General features: G+C 41.1%; 1 protein-coding gene across 4 annotated transcripts in view; it reads left to right on the top strand.

The window, feature by feature from the left end:
• ANKS1B (ankyrin repeat and sterile alpha motif domain containing 1B) overlaps positions 1-25,651 on the top strand; it is a 113,563-nt gene extending 87,912 nt beyond the window's left edge. For all 4 annotated transcript variants that reach the window (XM_073567845.1, XM_073567844.1, XM_073567847.1 and 1 more), the window contains 4 exons: positions 11,573-11,659; positions 19,771-19,908; positions 22,375-22,542; positions 24,796-25,651. In XM_073567845.1, the coding sequence (XP_073423946.1) occupies positions 11,573-11,659; positions 19,771-19,908; positions 22,375-22,542; positions 24,796-24,903 (501 nt within the window). In that variant the 3' untranslated portion in view covers positions 24,904-25,651. The remainder of the gene's footprint in view (positions 1-11,572; positions 11,660-19,770; positions 19,909-22,374; positions 22,543-24,795) is intronic.
• Positions 25,652-26,228: the final 577 nt, after the last annotated feature.

Raw genomic sequence — 26,228 nt, forward strand, 5'->3', positions numbered from 1 at the left:
CTTAGTGCTCTCTTTTGATTGTCTTGGGTTTGTAAACAATCCACCTGGCAAAACTGCCAAAATTGATAAAAAATTTATAACAAAAAGTCCATGTAATGCAAATTTGCGTAATCCATGGTCCGGGTGTCTATAATTCTGTCATATGCGTTTTCTGCAGCTCAAATTGTTTTGCTATTTTGCATAATATGATCCCATCTGAATATATCCTGTATTGCATACATGGCGTGTTGCACCTTTTGGAGTATTGTTGGATTTGTTAGAAACGTATGAATTGTGTTCTCACTTCTGCTTTTTTTTTTTTTACTGGAACTGAACTAACACAATTATCATTACAAAGCAAATAGAAAATAAACCTGCAGGGAGGCATTTATTTTCCTTGACTGCTGAAATCAGTTGATATTTTTCTCATCATTTGTAGAATTTTGTTGCCGGGGAAATAGTTGATTTATTTTGCACTGAGATGACTATAAAGGGAACATGTAGGAATTCCCCACCAACAAGAAGTTGTATCACATGGCACACTAATGGCTATGTTCAGGAGTGTAACTACAGGGTGGGCCATTTATATGGATGCACCTGAGTGGGCCATTTATAAAGATGCAATCCAAAATGGCCAACTTCAAAATGGCCACCATGGTCACCACCCATCTTGAAAAGTTTTCCCCCTCCCATATACTACTGTGCCACAAACAGGAAGTTGATATCACCAACCATTCCCATTTAATTTAGGTTTATCCATATAAATGACCCACCCGGGTGTATCCATATAAATTGCCCACCCTGTATAATGGGTGTAGTGGGTCCTGAAGTCTAGATAGCCCCAAACAAGACTTTTGGCTCGTTGAGAGGAGAAATACTGCCAAAGACCAGTTATAGTTGGGGGCCCTGTTGGAGGTTTTGCATTGGAGCCCATAAGCTTCACGTTACACCACTGGCCATATTGTTTCTCCTTCTAAAATGGGTTAGTCTGATGTTCCGGAATCCACTTTTGACCCACGGTAATACAGTTGGGTTAGATCTGGCCTAAGGTTCTTTGACTTTTAGGCGAGGTACAACATTTATGTGTGCAAGAAACTCATTTAGGAAACATTTTTGTCTCATGTACCCCAGAAACTGTGTTTTGGCAAGGTGCCAAGAGGCCATCAAGTTTTAGTCAGTTGGTCCTACGTGAAGAACAACCTAGCTACAATGACTTGGGCCTTCAGTAATTGTCTCATCTATGGCCTCCCACCAGGTCCTGTAGCATGGGAAAAGTGTAGAATAACACCATTAGAGTTGGCATACCCCAAGCTGCTTGGATGGAAGCACTGGGCAAAGAGAACATTGATGGGACAGTAACACTCAGTTCTGTTCACAATATTTTTCGAAGATGATTATGATCAATGAAGGGGAACTCTGATGAAAACTGGAGCATTCCATCAAGCCCATAACACCTTGACTTCATAGTCTTATGCTTGGACACCCAACTAACTCATTTTGATAGTCTACGTTAAATAAAGTCCATCAGTGGAAACATGGCACAATAGCCACTCATAGGTCTTGTGGTAAGCCAGCCCCCTTCTGTGTCATAGATGATGTGTACACAGAGCAGGGGCCTGACTTAGCTATTCAAATAAGTCATCAACCAGCCCCCTTCACGCATGACTCAGATAATATGCTGACACAGGAAAAGTTGTCCCATGTTGGGCACGGGATAGAAAAGCAAGGAAACTGTGACCCAAGATGCAGCAGCTTACTTACTAGTTAGAGCCTATTTAACTATATATTTATTTGATAACCTACAAAATGTCGAATAACCACTCCAAAATAAATACATCATTTTATTGAATATAAAATATATAAAAAAAAATTAAATAAAATATATAGGGGGCAACAAAGAACCAAATTTCATGAAAAAACATCAGATAAGGGGGCGACATTCATGGCCAGTATTACACTATGTGTAATACAGGTAATTAATTGAAAAATACAATTAAATACATATTTTTTTTTTTTTTTTTACATCTTATATAGTCAATAAAATTATGTATTTTTCTATTGACTTTTGAGTGGTTATTTAAACTTTTGTAGGTTATCAAATAACAAATATAAGAATTTACTGAAAGAAATACTTAGTGGATATCCTAAATGGTGATCGCTATCTACTAACTATTTAGATCGGTAATTTTTTATCACATGTAGGTTAATATACAGTATACTGCTCAAAGAAATAAAGGGAGCACAAACAGCCTGTTGCAAATGGAATAGTGTTCCATTTATTTTTTTGAGCAGTATATTTTGATTTGGCCAGAAAACCCATAAAAAAAACGTAGGATATGCGGACCCCCTATAATAAATTGACAACATAAATAAGTGGGGTGGCACAATGACAAATGTCGCATTAAAATGGCTAAGACAAATTTTGGGAAATACTGAGCAACGGTGAAGCTTTGGAGGTTGCACTTTCTGTAGGTGCTCAGTTCCAGGTGAGTGCCCACCTGGCCCAACTGCATGGGCTAAGTTTTATAGATATGGGGCTAGGAAGGCAAACTGTACTTATTCCCTAGTTGCCCTTGCTACAGCCTCTTCATTCATGCATGTAACGTAGATATAGTATTTATTATCGGTCCTTGGAGCTGCGATTGATGTTTTTTTGGCTCATAGTACTCCCCTTCCAAATATAAATACATTTTTATAATTTCCAATCTCTTTGGTTGCTATGCCATTACTCAGGATTTTTGGTAGCGGATGACCTGATTTCTATTTTGATGGATTGACAACTGTGTTGTGTTTCGCACCTTTTTTTGCTCTTTTCGAAAAGATTAGGTGCGAGAACAAAATATCAGAGGTCATCTGTGAAGATGAAAGCCACAAATATTAAACTGTTTTTAAAAATCACACGTAGTTATACTTATAGAAAAAAAAATCAAAGGACCCCTCGATCTCCAGAATATCCAGATTTGTTATAATAACAGCCAGAAGGGTCCCACCGTCAGTGACAGCTACAATCAGAGTGCCCCAACAAGCGGTGCCACCAAGGGTCCCTTCCAGTAAATATTAGAAAAGAGGTGAACTCATTGTGATAAATCTCTCCTTAAGTATTTGGTATAGAATATGCTTGGTTTCCCCTTGATCTTTCTCAGGGGTGTATATAAAGAACAGAGGTCCCCGAAACAACATACAAATTGTCCTCCTGTCCTCTTTTAGGAGTTGGGGTTGTCCAGGCTTAGGGTTCAAGTCTTCAGTTACTCTCTGTGACTGCAGACTTGTGTATCCTCGCAGCGTGCACACTGCTTACTGTTAGGATTCTCCAACGTCAGGAGTGGACGGACAAGTAACCGTAAGTAATAATAATAATAATAATAATAATCTTTATTTTTTATTTTCTATATCTAGCGTTAGCATATTCCGCAGCGCTAAGGCTGGTTTCACATTAGCGCTTTTTAAGCGCACGCACGGCCGGGGGTAGCGCCGTGCGCGCCAAAATCGAACTTTTCGGATTTTGGCGCGCACGGCGCACCGTCAAAAGTGCGCAGCGCAGGTCAAAGCGCAACTAGCGCACGGCCTGCGCACGATCTGCGCACCCTATGCTAAAGATAGGGTGCGCCGATCGCAGGCGCCGCTGTCCGCTAGGAGGCGGCGCTACAAGCAAGGGGCGGGCACGCCGGGCAGAGAGCCGGCTCGGGGGCGGAGCTACCCCCGGCCGTGCGTGCGCTTAAAAAGCGCTAATGTGAAACCAGCCTAAGTCATTTAGTCATTTGCATAAATATGATCATGCGCGGCCTCGCTCGTTGAATTTTGCTATGCCGGACACGTGTAATCGTAATGTATCCGGAAGTATGCAATGTGCAAAATTGTAGGTACATGACTGCCGTTCACGATGTCGGTACCAGAGAGTCCTGACAGCGCGTACTGAGCATTCGCTGAGAATTCACAATTCCACAGTCACATAGAGTGACTACAGGCTTCAGTCTCAAGACTGGACATCCCCTTTAAGCCCCGAAACATCAAAACTGGCGATTTGTACACTAGTCTTGATGAAGTGTACGCTGGAGTAAGATACACCATGTGTCACTTTGAGACGTTAATTATGATGAATTTGGTGTGTGCACTGGCCGAACGTTGCACGCTTTTCAAAACGATGGTGGAGCTGGCCACTTGCGGTGTAAAAACACCAACTACGAGTTGCATAAAGATTTTGCCACATTTCAAGCAGTTTTATGCCAGAACTGAATTGTCTCCTTAGTCCTTTAACACACCTGAGGGCATCACTCTTTTTTCACATATCTACCAAATTGCTGAAGATGGCATCAAAGAAACCCCCTTTTCAGGTTATGCCTCCTACATGTATCGTATCCACTACTTGGATGTCCATGTAGATATCGAGGCTCCATCCCAACACGAGGCATCAAAGCCTTACGCACGCAAGAAATCAGTTAGCTCTGTTTCTCAAAAAGATTTTTGGAGATCTTTCCCTGGGAGTCCTGGAGATATCCACCTTATCGCTGGAGCGTTCCGGACATTCCAGAAAAGTTGACAATGATATCTTTTCATGGCTAAAGTACATTTATCATCTGATTGTTTGCTCGATCCCATTCGCACAAATGGAATACCGGCACATTTTTACACCTGTATTATAATTACTGCCCCGACTTTTGGTCTGTTGACCTGAAATACCAGTGTCACATTCACGTGTCTGGATGCAGCGAGTACCGCAAGGCGAACCCATATGACACACGTGACCCTGGATACACCACCTCCGGTTGGGCGAATTTAAATAATAAGACGTGCAGCTGGATACACCGCCTCCAACTGGCGAATTTAGGTATTACACATATTTATACAATAGTCTGGAAACCCCGCCTCCAGTAAGGCGAATTTAAATAAAGGGGAACCTGGGTAACATTAACAATGGTGGGCCCTGCGATAGGGAATAGGGACGTGGAGACCTCCTGCACTCCCCTGAGCCAGAGTCCCTGCACTCCTAACGTTCCCTATGCCGGTTCCGCACCAAGCGACGCATAGGAACCTTAAAACCCTGACTCGCCCTGACCCTAAACCCTCACTAGGGAATTGGTCGGTGCGGAAACTAATCCCACCACTGCACTAAACACACACAATGGAAAATGACAATACAGGGGGAACACCACTTAGCTTTGCTCTGTTGCGTACGCTCCTAGCAACAGAGCCCACCACCTGCGTGCATCTTCTCCTCCACCCGGATCCATCACCATAACCGGATCCATCACCATAGTGCAGCCTTGGAGCAGAGTCCACCACCAGTTGCAGCTGCCCAGTAAACAGAGTCCCAAAGATGAGTCCAGCTTCTGCCAAAAAGTCCAGCATGCTTGAGTCCAGTTTTCAGCAACCAAGTCCAGCATGCTGAGTGCAACTCTCACCATCGTCGCCACTCCACCAAGCCATGCAAGCACCTCCTGCTGACACCTTAAACTGCGACTCCACCACGCCATGCCAGCCCTCCATGTAGACTCCATAGCTGACTCAACCCCTCTGGCTGGGCTGCCCAGGACTCTCATTCAGCTCCTTTTACCCAGGCTTCCTTGAGAATGACTAACTCACAATATCACCAACAGTGATTGAACACACCTGGCTCTCTTTTATAGAGCCTCACACCTGATTTATAATTATGTGCACATTAAACCAAAGAAACTAAAGTGCACTACCGCTCACCACCACCGGGGCAACTTAGAATGAACGACACCACGTGTAATAATTCTAATGGCCACCGGGGGCAATCACACCACTTTGGCACCAAGTCAAAGGAAAAAAAGTTCACTTTGTCCATTTAACTTGTCAGATCCAGCCTGGATCATGACAAGCAGCAGAGATCTCTTGACTTGAACTAGTAGTCTCATAAGCATATGTGAAACTTTTGGTTTGGGTCAGTAGACCTGCAGAGCATTTGGCCCTTAAGTTGAATGTGAATTTTGACCCCTGATGAATAAACAGAGAAACGCGTGTCGATGTGTGAGCCCCTTTGTTATCTCACACTTGTTTCAATTACTTTGTACTTTTTATTGACTTTTTTTGTACAGACACTTTTTATATATGTCCATGACTACATACTATTGATTATGATTTATGGGCACTATTTTATTTTACATATGACAAAGTATTCTGTGTTCTGTACCAGTTACCTTGGGGTTCCCACTGAGACTCACCCACCAATTTTAATCTTTGTTTCTCTGGAATTATTGGTATTTTATATATTTATATTTTATATTTATATGCATTTTTTTGATCATTTGGTCTATTATACTTGGCACCCATTTTTCTTTTCTTTCTTTCAGTGATATTTAAGTTATTGGTGCCCTATGGAGACATTTACACTAACTAATCTCTAGGTTAGCAAATTTAAGTTTCCTGAATGTGAATTTAGCCTAAAGGTTTTCACCAATGGGCAACCTGGAATGGGTCCCCTTTCCCCATAGGCTCCTTCGGACACTGCTTCTATGGTTTGCACACCACTGGTCTCTCTATAGGGTCCATGGCAGTATCTTGATAGGTCAGAACCTGTTGGACATGCAATGGTTGCAAGACATCCAGTTCGAAGATACCTACTGCTTTTCTTGAACATAAAGGGAAGCAAAAGAACAGTCAGTCAGCTCCTGTCCTATTATACAGACGTCTTTCTCTTACATAATATATACAGAGCCACCCGCCATTCTTACGAAAAGATTGAAGTGAAGACCAGCCTCAGTACTCCGGTGACTTTGAGAAATGGAGACAATTGGCCGCTGTTGCAAAATTAAGAAAAAATCAATGTATCTCATGACAATTCCCAAACGGGGTTCAAGCACAGGCCCTTTTTCTTTTCAAAGCGCTATAAACGCATTGATTTTCATTATAGAGCCATACACTATTACTTTCATGCTTCGCTCCTTTGAGGGAAAAGCATCCGGTGGGTTTATTAAAGCCTGAGATTGAATAGAAACAAGGCTCGCCGGAGGTTTTAGCAGGTGACATCCCATAATACAGAACCCCGGAGAGATCTGTTTTTCTTTTCATAAGATTAATTCAGACAAATGATCTTGATTAGTCCTTGCGCATTAAAGATGGAGCTCCACTCAGAATACAATTTGTCTTTTGGCACCGCTAGGAGAATTTTTTTTTCAGTTTTTATTCTTTATTAATATAATTAATATTAGTATAATTTTAACTGTTACTTAATAAATATTAAAGTGATTGCCATGTTCGATTCTAAATGCTGTATGATATGTGCACACGCTGAGGATTTCCAGCAGCTATGTGCACACGCTGAGGATTTCCAGCACATCTGTTGCAAAAAACCTGAGTGTTGGCACAAAAAAAGCACAAAAGACACGTTTTCCACTCATTTTTTACTTGTTTTTGCGTGCATATTTTTTACCGTTCATTTGAATGTATGAAAAACGCTGCAAAAGTTGACATGCTGCAGAATTGAAAATAAAAAAGCTGCAAAGAAATATAAAACAGCGTGTGCATGAAATTTCAGAAATCTCACTTTGCTCGTACAGTAAAATGCAAATTTCTTTTCTTTCCGGAGCAACAACGCAACGTGTGAACGAGCCCTTATGGTAGTCCAAAAAAAACAAAACTATGGTTATGATGTAAAGGGTACTAACTGATATAACTATTTTGGAGGAGCATTTAAAGGGCATCTGTCAGTAGAATCAACCCTCCTACGCCATCTATATAGGCCTGTAGATCATAAAGTTGAATAAAATGATACCTTGATATCTGCAATCCGATGTCTTAATCCGGAGAAATCCTCATTTTTCTTAATATGTAAATGAGCTGTTAAGATCTATGGGCTGGACATAGATCTCACAGAGAATCTGCCTCCAGAGATTATTGTAAATGAAAGGAGAGTTTCCAGTGTGAGACATGTAACGACTGACAGTCTGCTCTTCTTATCTACATGTCTCAATTCTGAAGTCCTGGGTGGGTTAGGTGCAGGAGTGGACACATACAGAAGAGGTCCCTGTGCGATAACAATATATGGACGCCTTTGCAGAACAATAGCTCATCATAATGCACAATTCCACCTGCTTTGAAGGTACAATATGTGGCCCCATTACCTCTTGGACCCCTTTGCGGCTGCCCAGGTTGCAGGTTGCATTGTTTTGTTTTTTTTGGAGTGTTGGGGACTTTCCTGAGCGAGACTGGAGATGTTGGTAAGTAGTAGGCTAGGTCAGGATGCTGAATGGTGTCAGCACCCAATGTGCTGACTTCTGGAGCTGAAGAGGAACCAGAAATTTATGGACCATCTTCTGATTACATACAATTAATAATAGCTACCATGATTTGTTTTGGGAGCCAATAAGACTTTCGCAAGTGCCTTGTACAAGGAATAGTGCTTTAAGAGCCAGGAACCGAATAGTGTCTTCTTTTTGTAGTAATGCAACCTCAAATAAAGCAAATTTGATTACATTATTTATGTACTGAAAAGCCCCTGCAGAACTCAAGACTTGATGACCCTCAAACATGACATAATGACCTCAAAGCTGAGACATCCCAGAGTGCAAATTCTATATTACTCATATCCCTACCACCAAATTCCAAAAATATTCTCAGATAATTGGTTTCTTATTAAAATAGAATATGTGTGTGTATATTTGAGTCAGGTAAATTAGATTGTGTCCCTCGGGGGAGGGCCACCATTGTGGTGGAATATATTGTAACCACAACCTCTGAAGAACATTAGACACTATATAAATCACAAAGAAGTTTTTAGCTCCTGTGAATGTGATTGTGCGATTTCTAATGATATAAGAAGCTGACTTCAAGCATTGTTCCTTATAAAAATGAAAACTTTTCTGCTCCTTTACATCCTCATTTAAAAAACCTTTGTGTAGCATTTCTTTTGAAAGCTCATCTGACAGTGCCGCCGACCTCTCCTTCTTCCCGATTCATTAACAGGATGTTGTTATCGGTGTCTGCCTTGTTACAGATATATTGGAGCTGTAGTCTGGGCCCCGGCTCTTGTTTCTGCAGGTCATATTATAACTAATCCCCTCTCCTATCTTAGTATAATCCTAAAGGTTGTTTGTGTCAATGCTGCTGTAATCACAGGACTTTATCTGCAAGCGTGTTTTCTCTAAAAATTCACAAATAACTTGTGATTCCCAGTTTGTGTAGTATATTTAAAGGGAACCTAGAGGTAAGGATGTAGCTGGGAACTGTAGGATAGGATAGGGAAGGGATCACATTTGTAACACTACTGTCACGATTCTTTATGGGATTCAAGGCAGCTCTGGTTCTACTATAATTTAAATGCTGTTTTCTTCTTTTGGTCCAGCAAGAATTAATGACAGTATCTTGCTGGCAGCTTCTTTTAGGATGGTCAGCTGATGTTGGTTGGTAACCATTCCCACCTTCCTTAAAATAGTCATATGACCCATCCGCTGATTGTCGATAATAGCGTTATTCTGTGAAGACCAGCCTGGAGTGAGGGGAGCTCTCTTGTATCGGTGGTTTTGAAGTTCAGATTCCAGGTGCTGCTTTTATGCTGCTGTGGTGCTTGGCAGCAGAGCCTGAAGCTGAGTATTCTGTCCCTTCTTCTTTTTCCCTCCTATATTTGTCTCTTCCCCTATGTTTTACCATCTCCAGTGGTGATGCTAGTGTCCTTGCTGGCCAGTGCACTAGCCAGTGTACATTGAGGAGACAATCAGGGACAGGGCACAAGACGGTAGGGGGAAGGACCCACATAGGGCATTAGGAGAGTTTAGGGACAGGCACAGGTTGTTGTCAGGAGGTGTCTAGTCCCTTGTTCCCTACATTTAGGGTCTTCCTCTCCACGTTTCCATTCCGTCGTAGTTGTCTGCTGTGTTATCCGCCGGACTTACCCGTGTCCGAATGTGACAAGTGCTTATTTAGTTACGCTTGCAATAGATATCTCTCTTTTTTATGGCTTAATAAAGGTCCTGGGCTGCCAAAACGTTGTGATTTTTCTGTACTGATCAAGTTACCAAAGGGAGGACATCTGGTGCCCTGGTTCCTGGATTTCTCTGATACCCATATAGTTGTTATCCAGGAGTTCGTTGCGCCAAACTTCATGTTTTAATCTCATGGAAATTAGGCTTGCAAGAGCAGTGGTGGGCATATCATTCCACAGGTGGTATTTGGCTCTTCTCCGCGTCTCTGTGCCAGTGCCGCTCCCACTTTTTGATTTATAGTGCAAACAAAAGGTTCTGCTGCCCGACATAATTTCTGGTCTCCACTGTCAATCAAAAATCAAGAGAGGATGTAGCAGGAGTAAGCCCAGATGGACACAGCTCATGCATGAAATGCGCAAGCTAGTGGCCTCCTGGACTCATGCCTCTATAATGCTAATACATTGCAACAGTATTTCCTTTCTCTTGTATGCAGATTTCTGTTGAACCTTTGTTCCTACTTGATGTCACTGTTGTTTTGTCTTTGGAGTCCAGGTAGCCTCTATGTCTTTTCATCTGGTATCTTACTTTCTAAAAAAACAGCAGCACGATCTGTCTGTCTCTCTCTGCCCTGTGTTTTTCAACCAGCTCATCCCTCTTCGCCTCTACATAGACTTTATTATGCATCCGATCCCTCAGAAAGCTGTCAGTTCATCTTGTCTTGAGCAAGATGGATTTTTGACAGTTTTTCAGACTGAAGAATAAGTGGTGGTAGGAGAAAAAAAGTGGCTCATAAGTGGAGAAAGGCACATTTTTATGATATGATAGTTATTAAATTTGTTTCTTCTATGCATTTATACATGCTTTGTTGAAACGACAGTGACCATTAGATTGGATGAGTGTCTGGTTGTGATCTTCTACTTGAGAGGCCTGATTTGTCTCTATTTGCTGCACTATGCATTGTTTGCATCTCTTTCCAACCAATATTTTGGGATCTCTCTATGTGTAATGTGTTTTCTGAAGGGTCTCAAGTATTCCTTTTTATTCCATGTTTCTTGAGCCTTTTTGCTGTTGGATCACAGAAACAGCTGCGGTCATAGGGTTATATCAGTAGTGTATACCAAAAGTGATTATTTGAACCCTTCCTTGCCATCTCCAATATGTAAAGGTGGATAAAACATCATTATCTGAACCATGCCATATCACTCTCCACAAATAGAGTCGTCACCCCTTAGAACCTCAGACAGAGGCATCTCATACTACCTACTCAAGATCTCATGCTTTTCACTGAGGAGGGGCAAACACCCCAAAACACGTATCTGCAAATTGAGTTTCTGATTTGGCTTTTATTCCAAGTTATACAGCAAGTCTCATTAGAGGGTTGATATTGACTTTTAGGATTGCTTCTTCCAATAGGTCAGACTAGAGTTTAAGTCCTCTTCCTCTCTGAAGAGACAATTAGTATGTTTGAACCACTCGAACATCAAACCTGACTTGCTGCGTAGACAATTAATCCCTTAGCATAAATGACTTTTCCAACATTCATCCGGCCAGTTATTCTGCACTTTGGTGGTTATTCTCCTCTTTTCTGATAGACCATAGGTCTCCTATACATTGGTGCTGGGGTTAAAAACGCTACTGTGCACATTCTGTACTCTTATACCATTGTCGTGTTTTATTTGACTTCAGAATTTGACTGTAATTTTCTGCATTCTCAGAAATCGACAGAACAAATGAAGAAGGTCCCGACTATAATTCTGTCAGTTTCTTACAAAGGAGTCAAGTTTATGGATGCTGCTAATAAGGTGAGATTCATTTTTCTTTCCTTCTTTCCAATTCACCTGCCTGTGGCCGGTCTTCAAAGGGTGCTGTGATTTCTGCCGTCGCATCGCTGTATAGTGCGCAAGCGATCCGACGATAACAGTGAAAAGTAACAAAAAAAAACTTTTAAAAAATATTAAATAAAAAAAAAAACTAAAAGTTCAAATCGACCCATTTTTCCCCATTGAAAATATATTAATAATATTGCTGTGTTCAGAAGAGTCCAATCTATCAAATTGAAAAAATTTACCCAATCGGTAAACCACCGTAAACGGACAAAATTCAAGAACGTCAAAATTACTCTTTTTTTGACTGCTGCAATTCCACAAAAAAGGCTGTAACAAATGATTAAAAAAAGTCACATCTATCCCAAAATGGTACTAATAAAAACATCATCTTGCCCCGCAAAACATTATCCATGACACTTCTCCATCGGCCAAAAAAAGAAAATTGTTAAAGGTCTCAGAAAATGGCGACACATCCTCTCCCCAAATTTTTTTTTTTTTTGCAAACTTCTGATTTTTATTTCCATCACTAAAATAATTTAAAAAAAAACTGGACATGTTGGGTATCGCCAAAATTGTATTGATGAGGAGAATCATATTGCATGGTCATTTTTACCACAAAATGTAAAAACAATTCCGAATAAAACAATGTCAGAATTTCTGGGTTTTTTTCACAATTTCACCACACTTGTAATTTTTTTTCTCATTTTCCAGTAAACTATGTGGTAAAATGAATGGCGTCATTCAAAAGTACAACTCGTCCTGCAAAAAACAAGCCCTCATATTGTCTATATGGACAGAAAAGTAAAAGAGCTATGGCTCTGGGAAGAAGAGGAGGAAAAAATGGATATGTAAATTAGCTGTGATGTAAAGGGGTTAGGTCATTGCAGAGGCTGCTGTAATCACAGGTTTTGATTAGCAAGCATGTTCTTTCCATAGACTCACAGACAAATGATTCCCAATTAGGGATCAATATTTCAAGTTATTCTCTTGCTCTCCTTCTCTTTCAATTTATCTGAACCTATAGCTGACATTAGCAGGGGGGAAGTAAAGGGCTGTTGTAATTTATTTCTTCTTGTACGCTACTCCATATTAAAATAAATGTATGTGAATCCTGCAAATGAAATTAAAACATACATTAACATGAAGCGGTATGAACCAGATTGTCTGATGTACTGTAGAAAAGTATGGGTCGCCCACCCAGGGCTGTGGGGTACTCGGTACCGGGCCGGTCTCTCAGATGGGAATGTCACAGCAGCGGTGACCCGGTCCATGGCCCTGGGCGCCCAATGTAAAAAGTGGGATTGAATGGTGGAATGTAGTTGACTAATTGAATAGTTTGTGACGCCACCTGTGGTGTTCGGCAAGGGAGATGTTAAGCCGACGCTGCATGCAGATCCTCTGGGACTGATGGTATGGTGCAGCAGAGATGTTATAGCTCCCCACAGGTGGAGCTGTAGTCCCAGGGCAGTGTAGATGTAGAGGCCAAGGGAAGGCGTAGGTTCGGCAATGTCGGGCACCAAGATGTAGCAGTGCCGGGTGTGCTGGTGCAGGAATAAGTGGAGGACACCAGGGCATGTAGTTCCAAAGCTTTAATCACAGTCTGTTGTGCAAACAGGTGCCTGCCTCCGTGCCGTGTCCTCTGGGTCAGGGACTCAGTCAACCTCCAGGCCAGATGGAATACTCCTTTCCATCACTCCGCCAACATGTGCCTTTCTGAACGTCTCCTCTTATAGCGCCTTTACATTAAGTACTCCTAGTACTGAGTTACACTGGAGTTCCTCCTGTCCAATGTTCTTATGAACTTTCCTTGTACGGCAGACAGCAGTAGCCAGCTTCGGGGACTTCTTGCTTCCTAGTCCCGGCTCACTTCTCTAATGCTGTTGTGCTCCCAAGTCTGATGTGGGAATAAAGTATTGTTAACTTCTACTCCTCCGGTGTCTGCTGCAGGATCATTAGTATCCATACAACCTCGGGGACCGGACCCCGACCTTGCGCTTAGAACTTCTAGGAAGGGTTCTTCTCTAACCCACGTCCTCTGTTCTCTCTTACTCCTCACGTTCCGTACTAATCCTTTCTTTCTATGGAAAAATCAGGTTTCCTTTCTATGTCTCTTTCCTGTGCCAGCAGACCCAGATCACTGTGGCCTGCTGCAGCACTTCCTTCATCCATCCCTCTCCCGGGGATCTTCTCTGTCTCACTCTCTGTCCTTCTGCATCCTCACTCACTCTCAGTGACTGAATGACTGCCTGAAATGAATGAAAATCCTAAACTCTTCCCGCTCTTTGTAATATATACTAACTCCACCCACCTCCCAGCACGTTTTGTGTTCCAAGCAGGGAGCCACCAATGGGTGCTTTGCTATACTCCTAGCAGGGGGCTGCCAAAGGTGCTTTGAAACACTACTTTGTGGTGTGGGGGTGCAGGTGTTGGAGTGTGGTTGGGAGTCTCCACCTTACCTGGATGGTGGGGTACCACACCTCAGGAGGAGGTGCAGTGCCTCTGTGGCGACTGAGCCTCAGGGGCGCCACAAGTACATCAAATTTAAAGGGGTGGTTTGAGATAAGAAAAAAGAGTGCCACTGGAATGTGCTTGATTTTGATCACTTTAATGAGACTAAATTGCAGACTAGGTGCATCTCATTGATGAGAGTGGCATTCTTTCTGGGAGAGAGCCGCCATACTTTCTTTATTAAGCCCCCAGAAACGCAGCCCAATATTAAGTGCCCTTATGTCTCCTTACTATGCTGAATTGGCATCAATATCAGTGTCACAGGGCCCAGCTTCCCCAGAGTTACAGCTAAGCAAAAAATATAGATTTACTGATTTTTTTTTTAATGTATTTACTGAACTTAAGGGTCGTCTCTTCCAGAACTGGATTTTAGGGTTGGTACAAGGCAGTCCTGTGATTCTATCCATCTGAAGAGGTGGCCACGAACTCTTGGACTTGACTTTTTCCATAACATCCACAGACTTTAAAGGATAATTAAACTTTTTACAAAAAAAGTTTTGATATGTTGTAAGTAAAGTTCAGTAGTTTTGATATGCTGTAACTACAGTTTACTCTTTGATATTTGAGAGTCCAGGTTTTAGGGTACGTGCACACGCTGCGGAATCACAATGGAGGAGATAGGAATCCGCAGAAAGAATTAGAAACCGCAGATAATCCGCGTGGAAAATTCCGCAGCGTCTGCACAGCGGTTTCCATTTCCCATAGGGAATAATGGTACTGTACACCGCGGATCCGCACTGTCCAAATCCGCTGCGGATCCGCAGCAGAATCCGCAGCGTGTGCACACACCCTTAAGATCTCCACTAGTAACTTGAAGAATGGGGAAAAGCATGCATCTCATCCTTCAGCATGAGCACGTATGTATTGTGAGGATTCACTTGCTTCGTGGCAGTGATTCAGGTATACAAAGTCAATGCGATCGTGTTCAAGCCGGTAAAGCTTATTGTGTTCATAAACTTCAGCAAAATCAAAATCAAAACAGCCCCTTCCGGGCACAAAGGTATAACATAAAAAAAGTCCACACAAAAGAAAATAGAATGCGGCACAGCCCCTGTATACTCCGTGATAACAAGTACCGCACAAACGTGACTACTGAGAGACACCTATCTCAAATAGACCGGGTGCACATCCACAAAAAGTCCCTAGTTTTGCAGCATACATATATGAAAAAAAGAGAGTAGATGGCACTCACCGTCTTAAAATTCCAATGCTTTATTCGGACATCTTAAAATAGCAGAGGCAGGAGAGTTTTTTTTCTGGATACAAAATCAGGACGACAGCTGTTCCGTGCAATTGTGAACTTCTACAGAACAGATCATGCACTAGCAAATATGGCTCACCCACTTAGGTTAACCACCATTAAAGACCTTCCATCCTTCCACACACAGACTACATCTGAGACAGCTCAGATGCCTTTTAAATGGTCTGAAAAACCTCGATGGGCGATAAGGGAGTAGCCAGTCCCACCCAACTCTTCTAGCTGTTCCTAAAATCCGGACCCAAAATCTTTGCCCATTAAAATTTTTTTCTCAGCATTAATGGTGCTGGAGTCTGCTTTTCCAGGCTCCATATTACTGAAGCCAACCACCTAGGTGGCACATATCTCCCATTTAGGACCTGTCCAGCTGAATCCTTCCTTACATTACCAAGACTTTCTATTGAGCTCATACACTACTTTGGTCAAGCTCAAGGATAAATGGGCACTTCTACCCCTTTCTTTGACTGATCAGAGGAGGTCTCAAAACCAAAACTTAGATAAAAATGTCTCAAAACTTGGTAACGTTAGTTACCCTTTAATGGAGAAGGCTGTGCTCATGCATGGGAACTACACTTATACGTGGCGTGTTGAGTCTTAAAGGTGAAATGGCGGTCCCAATCAATATGGTGGCTCTGAGCTAATCTAAGATCAGTTGTCACATTGGTTAGTCAATCGGCATAGATCTTGCCTCCAATAGAGTATATGAGGCCGTTGTCTGCTTATTTTGCCTCCAGTGACCACTATAGGAGAAATGTGGTATTACATATGGTCATTGAACTGAATAGCATGCCAGCTCTGGGGGAGGAGGGCACAGAAACCTACATCAATATGCCCTAAAAGGGGAATATGGAAAAGGATCGTTGAGATAAATTAATCGTTTTAATAATATTGAAAAGGCCACAACTGTACCTTGGCACCCACCTGGGTATTCTTTATAATGGATAATCAACCCTGCTCTACAATATTATTATTCATAATGAGGGTAAAACCTTATCACAATACCTACAGATCTCCAATATGCTTCATTAGGCATCAGAGCACTGCAGACGAGCCTGGTGCATACAGGGAATAGGAAATAATTTGTCATTCCGTAAATGCTTCACTGAGCCCCTCAAGGTGAGGGAGAGTCATACAGAGCCGATTGCAGGCGGCATACAAATGCTTGTACACAAACTGCCAAATCAGGTTCTGAGTCATGGAAGCGTTCCCTCATGGGACATAGAATCTTTGCATGAAAACAGAAGAACATTCAGACTTCCAAAATGGCACTTATTGTGATGATGGATGGCTAACACCAAGGCGATAAACATTTTCCAGTAATTGTAGGATGGGTCATACTGAGATGACTTCTCGTCAGATATTTTTGAGCACCACTCTTGTATTTGGGTTGTGTCTGGAACTGCAATTCTTCTTCTAAACGACAACTACATTTTTAAATAATTTTTGCTGTGTTGTAGACCATGTTCAGTACTATTGATCCATGGCGATCTTGGTTCTAAGATTCCCACTCATTGCTCTAACCAAGGGGCAGAAGTGCTCAATATAACCAATGAGTCTGTAGACCGCTTTGCACGTGCTCAGTTATAAGCAGAGCCCTTCTGCTATTTGAGATCACTTCGATTGAACTTTTTATCTTCTTCTTAATATATTGCAGTCATCATATTATACAGCACTGTGTACTTACAATTGCTCATTTTGCCTTTCTAGCCAAATAATTCTTCTCTTTTCTCTGCTCTATGTAGAAACAGGAAGTCTCTTTTTTTCCTGCACTTATCATTTCCCTCTTCACCTACTGACCCAGCTGCTCCCTCCTCTCCCTGTCAGGGACTTTTGCAGTGACTCATGACACATACAGGGAAAATTGACCTCCTGTTTCTACATAGAGCTTAGAAGGATTCAGGTAGGCAGTTTTTAATCATGTGATGTCATAAACCTAATGGAAAAGAGAACAATTAGCTAGGTAGAAAGGCAAAGTGAGCAATTGTAAGTGCACAGTGCTGTATAATATGATGAGTGCAATGTATTAAGAGGATAAAAAATTTGATGGGAGTGCTACTTTTAAGTCCCACACATAAACCAATCGGTAGTGCTGAACAGGGGCTAGAAAAGCTAAATACAGAATATTGCAAATGTTAGTTACCCTTTTAAGGAATTTTATGGCCATGACTAGAGCCGCTCACTTCGTATGACCCAAAAACCTGCCGATACCTGTGACTCATGCACTTCCACGCCTATCAAGTGAGCAGCTCTGTACATCACCTAATAACCCCTATAACTGAGGCTGAGATACAGTGCCAGACAAAACCAAAGGATAAGATGGGAGATGTTTCTGGAATGAAAAGAAAAATCAGATTGTCAGGGTTCCACCCCTGAGTGTGTCTGGGATGCAGTTACTGACAGCTCAGACGTCCAATCTGATACAGGGGCGTACTGAAGCTGTCAGTACTTTGACAGCTCAGGTGTCCAGTCTCAGACTGGGAGGTTCTGGCTGTCTCCAGGTGTTCATTGTCCCAGGTGATTACCATGCTACGTAACTGAGCTGTTTCTCCCAGACCTCTGCCAGACGTACAATCAGCTACTGTGTGGTTTGTCTCTCTGTGCCTTGCATTCTGTTTGTAGATCTTTCGTTTCCTGACCTTGGACCTCGTTCTGACCATCTGTCTGTTTAACCTCTTCTGCTCTGTTTTGCTATCCTCCTGGTATTCTGACTTCGGAATGTTACCTGACTACACCTTTTCCTTTCTGTTTATGATGATTCTGAATTTGGACTCCTTGACTATCCCATCTCATGGCTTGGTCGTGAGAAGTGATTCAACGTCACACACATCCTTTTTTCTGTTCCTGGACAATCCCCAATGCAAATAGTCTTTTGAGAGAGAAAGAAGACTGAACCTCTATATTGGAAGTAAAAGTCAATACCAACCCTATAGATATGACTTACGAAAAAAAGCCAAACCTGAAACTGGATCTGCAGACAAGTGTTTCGGGGAGTTTGCCCCTCATCAGTGATCAGTGGACGAACCCTTTTAAACCCAACCTATCAGCAATATTTCCATACTGGAAAAAAAACACATGATTTTTTTACGGTGATTGCTCCCTGGTCAGTAAAACCTCAAACAACTATAGTATAATGAAATGTTCTCAGTTCTGTACTATTACTTATGGCGTTTCCTTGATTGATGCCTACTTAGGTCACACAGCTTAGACTGGTCATACATGCATTAGATCAAAGTAGGGCAAATTTCAGCAGAATCAGACTATGATCTATTATTTATAGGGGTAGCCTAGGGTTCAAAATGCAGAGTCAGGCTCCTCTTCCCATTGAAGTAAACATGTTTATAAGAAGGTTGAGGAATGTACTAATTTTAACGCCTTATGGGTGCATAGATGTGAAGGTGGGTGAGCTACAATGACCCCATTAAAGAGACAGCATATAATAGTGTCTTCATAAGGAAGCCAGTTCAAAGCAGGAGAGAGGAAAGATTAAGGAGAGAGCAGGGATGGATTTGGCCGAAAGATTAGGCTGTCCTACAAGGGGTGTAAAAGAAATGCGCAAACCAGTTCAGAACCATGTTATCCTTGAAAGAGCATAAAGTTGTGGTTGAGCGAACCACCTGAGAGTAGAATTGAGACCTCCCTGAGCCAACGGAGGGAAGCAAAATTTGATTACTGTTGTCCGAGCTGGCTGATTTCTGTAGGAATGATGTGTATAATGGTATCCAGGCTGTCAACTGACTGCAGATGTTGGGAAAAAGTAAGGTTGGGCATATCTAGATTCAACATGCCCAATCCCTTTAATTTTAGGAAAGTAAGTCTGGCATTGGCTTATTCCCCCCTCCTTATTGAAACCACATGTACGTCAAAGCTAGCGTATAGGTGTATGAGGGCAGTTAGGAGGAACTGATGTTGTCTGGTAGATATTTAAAGATGCCAAAAAACCTGGGACATCATAATTTGTTAACGTGGAGAATACTTTGCGCATGATCAGCCCCCTGCTGAATGAACTAGGGGCCATCCCGCCATCATTTTACCCGGTGTACACAACAGGATCGGCATGAAGTAAATGCCCATTTTTTTGTCCCCAAAGGAGAACCACAAACGGCCCAAAAGCAATCCAGTCGAACATTACAACAATGCAGATGCATGCATACATTACCAAAGGAGACATTTGCATTAAAATAAGCTCAGTTTACCCCTGGGACACCCCCTACATCGGCATAATTAATCTTTATCTTGTATACACATGTTTTTCTGTGTTTTACATTAGGATTCAGGAGCGTGTATGGAAATATGGAAATTAATTTTGTTTTATATTCCCCAGGGGATTATCGCTGAACATGAAATTCGCAATATATCATGTGCTGCCCAGGATCCGGAAGACCTTTCTACCTTCGCATATATCACAAAAGACTTGAAATCTAACCTCCACTATTGTCACGTCTTCACAGCTTTTGATGTGGTTAGTACTGAGCTACTTTTTTTTATAATAATGTGATAATTCAAAAGCACGGATACAAATACAGCGGGTGAAATAAGTATTGAACACGTCACCAGTTTTCTACGTAAATCTATTTCTAAAGGACATGCAATTTCATCAGATGTCAGTAACAACCCATCCAATCCACACAGCCAAAGAAATCAAACCATAGATATCCATAAATTATGTGTAACAATGAGAAATGACACAGGGATAAAGTATTCAAAACCGGTTACTGACATTTATTTAATACTTCATACAGAAGCCTTTGCTGGTGATGCCAGATTCAAGACGCCTCCTGTATGAAGAAACTAGTCGCAGGCATTGCTCAGACGTGATTTTGACCCATTCTTCCACACAAACACTCTTCAAATCCTGAAGGTCCCATGGACTCATTCTATGACCTCTGAGCTTTAGTTTGTTCTATAAATTTTCTATTAGATTAAGGTCCGGTGATTGGCTCGGCCATTCTAGCAGCATTATTTTCTTTGTCTGAAACCAACTGAAAGTTTCCTTGTCTGTGTGTTTGGGATCATTGTCTTGCTGAAATGTCCAGCCTGGTTTCATCTTCATCATCCCGGTAGATGGCAGCAGATTTTAATCAAGAATGTCTTGGTACATTTGTCCATTCATCCTTCTGTCAATCACATGATGTTTGCCAGTGCTCTATGCTGAAAACAGCCCCACACCATTATGTTCCCACCTCCAAACTTCACTGTTGGTATGGTGTTTTCGTTGGGATATATAGTGCCTTTTGGCCTCCAAATATGGTGTATAGTATGGATTGCAAAGAGTTCAGTTTTGGTCCCATCTGACCAGACTATATTCTCCCAGTATTTCACAGGCTTCTGTAAATATTGTTGACTCTAGCTACAGAAAGAACTTCCAGGTATTTCTGTAGCTCTCTGCAGGTGGTCCTTGACTCATAGACAATTTTTCTGATAATTCTTTTTACTCCTTTGTCTGAAATCTTGTACTGAGCAGCTGTTCGTGGCCGATTTATGGAGAAATTATATTCTTTCCACTTCCATATTATGGTCCCAACACTGCTTACTGGAATCTTCGGTAGTTTAGAAATTCTTCTGTGACCAGTGGCATCAGGATGTTTTGCAACAATAAGGTTGTAAAGGTCTTGAAAAGCTCACTGGTTTTACCCATCATGAGATGTTTTTTTGTGTGGCACCTTGGTAATGAGACACCTTTTTTTATAGGCCATCACTGGAACTAGCTAATATTATTATTTGTGACTATGTGGCAGGATTGCTTTCTAATTACTGATAGATTTCAGCTGGTGTCATGACTTTCCATGGCTTTTTACACCTCTTTCTTCATGTAGTCAATACTTTTTCCCTGTGTCATTTTTCATTATTACACGTAACTTAATTTATGTCCATCTGTGGTTTTGATTTCTTTGTGTTGATTGGATGGGTTGTTACTCACATCTGGTGAGAATTTCATGTCAATAGCACCTTTAAAAATATATTTGCTTGAAAAATTGGTGACGTGTTCAATATTTACTTCACACGCTGTAGATATAATATACTGTGCAAAGATTTTAGGTGGAAAAAACCTGCAAAGTAAGAATGCTTTCAATATTAGAAATGTTATTTTAATTTTCTAAATAAAAAAATGCAAAGTGAATGAACAAAAGAGAAATCTAAATTACATCAATATTTGGTGTGATCTCCCTTTTGCCTTCATAAATTTTTCTAGGTACACTTGCTCACAGTTTTTGAAGGAACTCGTCAGGGAAGTTGTTCCAAATATCTTGGAGAACCAACTTCATCTCTTCTATGCAAATCTCTGTCTCTCCATGTACTCCCAGACAGACTGGATGATGTTGAGATCAGGGTTCTGTGGGGGCCGTATCATTACTTCTATGACTGCTTGTGCTTCTTTACACTCAAGATAGTTCTTAATGTTTTTTGCTGGATGTTTGGAAACATTGTCCTGCTGTAGAATAAATTTAGAGCCAATCAGACGCCTCCCTGATGATATTGCATTATGGATAAGTATAAGCTTGTATTTCTCTGCATTGAGAATATCAAGAAATGGCCAACTTTTAGGACTCTAGACACAGTGTTCTGCCAAGGAAACTTGGTGCAGCAGATGAAAGACCCAGATAGTGCAGCAGATGTCCAGCAGTGCCATCAACTCAGAACTGGGACCCAAGATACACCCATTTTGATGGAAAAATTGTTGCCATAAACAATGTCAAGCTTCTCAACTATACATCAAGTGTATTTAAAAGAACTGATATAGACAAAGTGTGGTGACACCAAATATTTATTTAGATTTCTCTTTTGTTCATTCACTTTGCATTCTGTTAATTGATAAAAATAATCCACCAACACTTCTATTTTTAATCCATTCTTATTTCCATGCCTGTCTAAAACTTTTTCACTGAACTGTATAAATACAGTATGAATAACTTTTTCCTTTTTGCAGAATTTAGCATATGAGATCATCTTGACATTAGGACAGGCGTTTGAAGTTGCATATCAGCTCGCACTACAGGCCAGAAAAGGTGGCCACTCCTCAACGCTTCCAGAGAGCTTTGACAGCAAGCCCACCAAACCTATCCCAAAACCAAGAGTCAGCATTCGAAAGGCCACGGTAAGTATCCGGGTGCTTGAAGAACCATAAAAATGAGGGATGATTTTAGGCCAAGATGAGTTGTGGTGAGTACTGCTATGGTTTGGTCATGTTTGTCCATGGATGATATTTCATTTGTATAATTGTTATGGCAGACGTTATGGGTTTCCCCTCTTCTCGTAGGTTTACTTAAAAAAAAAAAATAAGATATGTTAAAAAATAAAAACAAATACATACTTCTCTTCTTTTATCTCATCCAATAGCAAAAAAAAAAGGCTTTTGTATGAAATTAGGAAGTCAGACCTGAAGATAGACAATATTTATGGTATAGGCTGGAGATATTTCTTTAAGTGTTATGGTCACTTTGAACAAGGCTTTTGACTTGGGCGTTGTCCACTTTGGTTAGTGCCTTTTCCTTTAAGAAATGAGTCTATATCAGGGTCTTTATTTTAGTAAGTGGAGCACACTGACAAATGGCTACTGCACCGTAACGTAAAAAATGCCTATGGTCAGAGAGAGAACAATTGGATGTTTAGCTGTGGGAGGCCAGCGAAATCTGATCGGTAGCAAATTGCTATCACTTTCAGCAGGGCTGTGGTGAAAAAAGTCACGAGAGTGGATCAGCAATAATCATTCTCCCACATAATGGACTTAGAGCCCAAGTTAGATGCCGTTGGCTGGTGAGAAGCTTACATTTGTACTTATGAGGGCAGTTGTATCCCAAAAGGCCCGTGCGCTGCATCGTAGATTGTAACCGTAAACTTGTGTCACTAAGGGAAATAAAATTGCTTGGTGGTTGAGTTGCAGAATCAATTTGCAAAATAATTTTCAGATCAGCATTTTCCCCAATTGCTTATTAGACAGAGTAAATTCCACTTCTTCATCTGAGAAACTGACTCCCAACCATGTTACTATTGTAGAACCACCACCAAGAGTTATTACTCTTATGAAACCAAGATTTATTTCTTGCCCTCATGTCAAGCATCTTTCAGCTGCCTAAAATGATTTTGCCTCTCGTATTGTGAAAGTGGCAGCTCTTACTACTGCTGTCTTCCTAGGAACACCTACCCGGGTTCCAGGAATCCTCAACATTTCAAAGAACCCTGATTGGGAAACACATATCACAGCCCTCAGATACAGTATAAGGTGGCAGCCCTTACTACTGCTGCTTTCTGAGGAACGCCTACTAAGGTTTCAGTTATACGAAACATTTCAAGGAAACCTGGTTGGGAAACGTATATCAAAGCCCTCAACCATAAAGTAGCAGCTTTTACTACTGCTATCTTCTGAGGAACATCTACTCAGATTCCAGGAATCCTCAACATTTCAAGGAACCATGGTTGGGAAACACATATCACAGCCCTCAACCCATAAAGTATTAGCTCTTACAACTGATGTCTTCCAAGAAACACCTAAAAGGGTTCCAGGTAGGCTCGGACTGGCCCATAGGGGAACAGGGGAATCCCCCGGTGGGCCCCTGTGCAGATCTGGTCCCCCACCCCATTGTATGGGCAATGTTTGGCATAATTCACTTGATTCACTCTGTACAGAAAAAAGCAGCATCTCATCATTCATTAATCAAACTACCCAGTTTATTATTTCTGTAGAGATATAGATAAATTTGTGATTGAGGGTAGCATAATATTTGTATGCAGGTGAAAAGTGGGCCCCCCAAAGTCCAAGTTACTGGTGGACCCTTGGCACCCCAGTCCAACACTGGTTCCAGGGATCCTCAGCATTTCAAGGAACTCTGGTTGGGAGACACATATCAAAGCTCTCAACCATAAAGTAGCAGCTCTTACAACTGCTGTCTTCCCAAATAGACCTACTCTGTTTCCAGGGATCCTCAACATTTCATGGAACCCTGGTTGGGAGACATATATCAAAGCCCTTAACAATACAGATTAGATTTATATCATTGGCATCCACCAATTTCCTCTCCAGACCATCTTAGTGTCGAGTTTGTATGGTGGTGTTTTCATTCCCTCTCTGAAAAAAATGTTGGTCATGTTGGATTTAAACATGCCCCATCCTTTGTTCTCAGGTAATATAAGCAAGAAGTTTAGACTTCCTATTGCATACACTTGGAATATATTGTTTACCAATATGTTGACTTCAATTTGGCCCCAACCGGACATGTAGAAGAGAAGGAAGGAAGGACCTCAGTTTCCTTGAATTTGTAGATTGAAGTCCACTTCTTTGTCCATGATGGGAAGCGAATTCTTTGAGCGTTGGCTATCAAAACGATCCTCATTTTTCTTTTTCTGTCTACAGATAGATCAGCCTGATCAAAAGACTCTCGCCAATCTGCCTTGGATCGTTGAACCAGGGCAAGAAACAAAAAGGGGGATTAGCACCAAGTACGAAACCACAATATTCTAATATCGACTCATCCGATCTGCTTGGTGTGCCTTCGTACACTCTCCTCCACGAGTCCATTACTCAAGCCTCGGTCACCTCTTTACCACAGAAGAAACAATTGTCGACATGGACTGTACAACGGCAAGGGATGGTTCTTTTCATTATAACAACACAATACTGCCAAGAAAAGGAATCCTTTATTTTTTTTGGATGTTTTTTTTTTTTTCTTGTTATCTCTATTACGTTGTTTTCTTCTTTTTTTTTTTTGGTTTAACCTCCAATCCGGATAAAATCCTTATCAGAAAAAAAAAAGAGAAAATTTTCATGTAATTTTCAGTTCTAATTCTTTCATTATGCAGTCGATTCGCGGCAGTGATATAATCAACGACCTCTCGAAGCCGTAATTGAACAAAGAAAAGAAAAAAAAAACAACAATATATTGACCTATGGCAAAAAAAAAAAAAAAAATCAATAATAATAATAATAATAAGAAAATATGGGACTTTAAGAGCTGCCAAGAAATTGAGTACTTTATATGCACAAGTGCATCTTTCTATCTGATTATTCTATGTGATTTCATTACAGAAATAGTATTCCAAGATTTCTGAAGGAACTGGGCTTGCTTCAATGTAAAGAGTGCTTTGTATAATATTTTATAGGCTATTGAAGTTGAAGCCTTGTTACTAAAATTGTACAAAAAAATAAAATATAAATTCTATTACTGTATCCATAAAGAATATAAAATTGTCAGTAAAATGACACGAAAAGAGCTTGGATTTCATGATTTTTGTTACAGCTATTATATCAATATATACTAAACGCGTTGGAGCATTGTTTTACTATTATATCTGGGTGTTTGTACACGTTTGCTACTAATATCGAGTGAATGTATGTTTATACCGCGTGGACCGAGTGGTTGCTTTTTTTTCCCAGACTAATACAGCATTGGTGTCATAATTATGTCATTTTCAATGGCTTGAATTGATATCCAAATTTTTAATACTTCAAGGTGATCTAGGTCAGTAAGTGACAAATAATCAAGAATATCTATAGTAATGTCACTGTGTCCTCATGATAAATACACTGAATAGGTTCCTTTTCCCATTAATTACATTGTCTTTTCTTAAAGTTAATCTGTCTGTTTTTGCTATGTAATTTGAGAGTAGCATGATGTCGGGACTGTGACCCTGATTCCAGCAATATGTCACTTACTGGGCTGCTTGGTGCAGTTTTGATAGAATCCCTGTTTTCTCTGCTGCACATGTAGCAGTTCTCAGATTTCTGAGCTGTGTAGAACCCCGCCCACACCCCTGATTGGCAGCTTCCTGTGTACACTGTAAGCAAGC

This window comes from Dendrobates tinctorius, unplaced genomic scaffold, assembly GCF_039654945.1.
Source record: "Dendrobates tinctorius isolate UK_male_01 unplaced genomic scaffold, ASM3965494v1 ptg000020l, whole genome shotgun sequence".
NCBI lineage: Eukaryota > Metazoa > Chordata > Amphibia > Anura > Dendrobatidae > Dendrobates > Dendrobates tinctorius.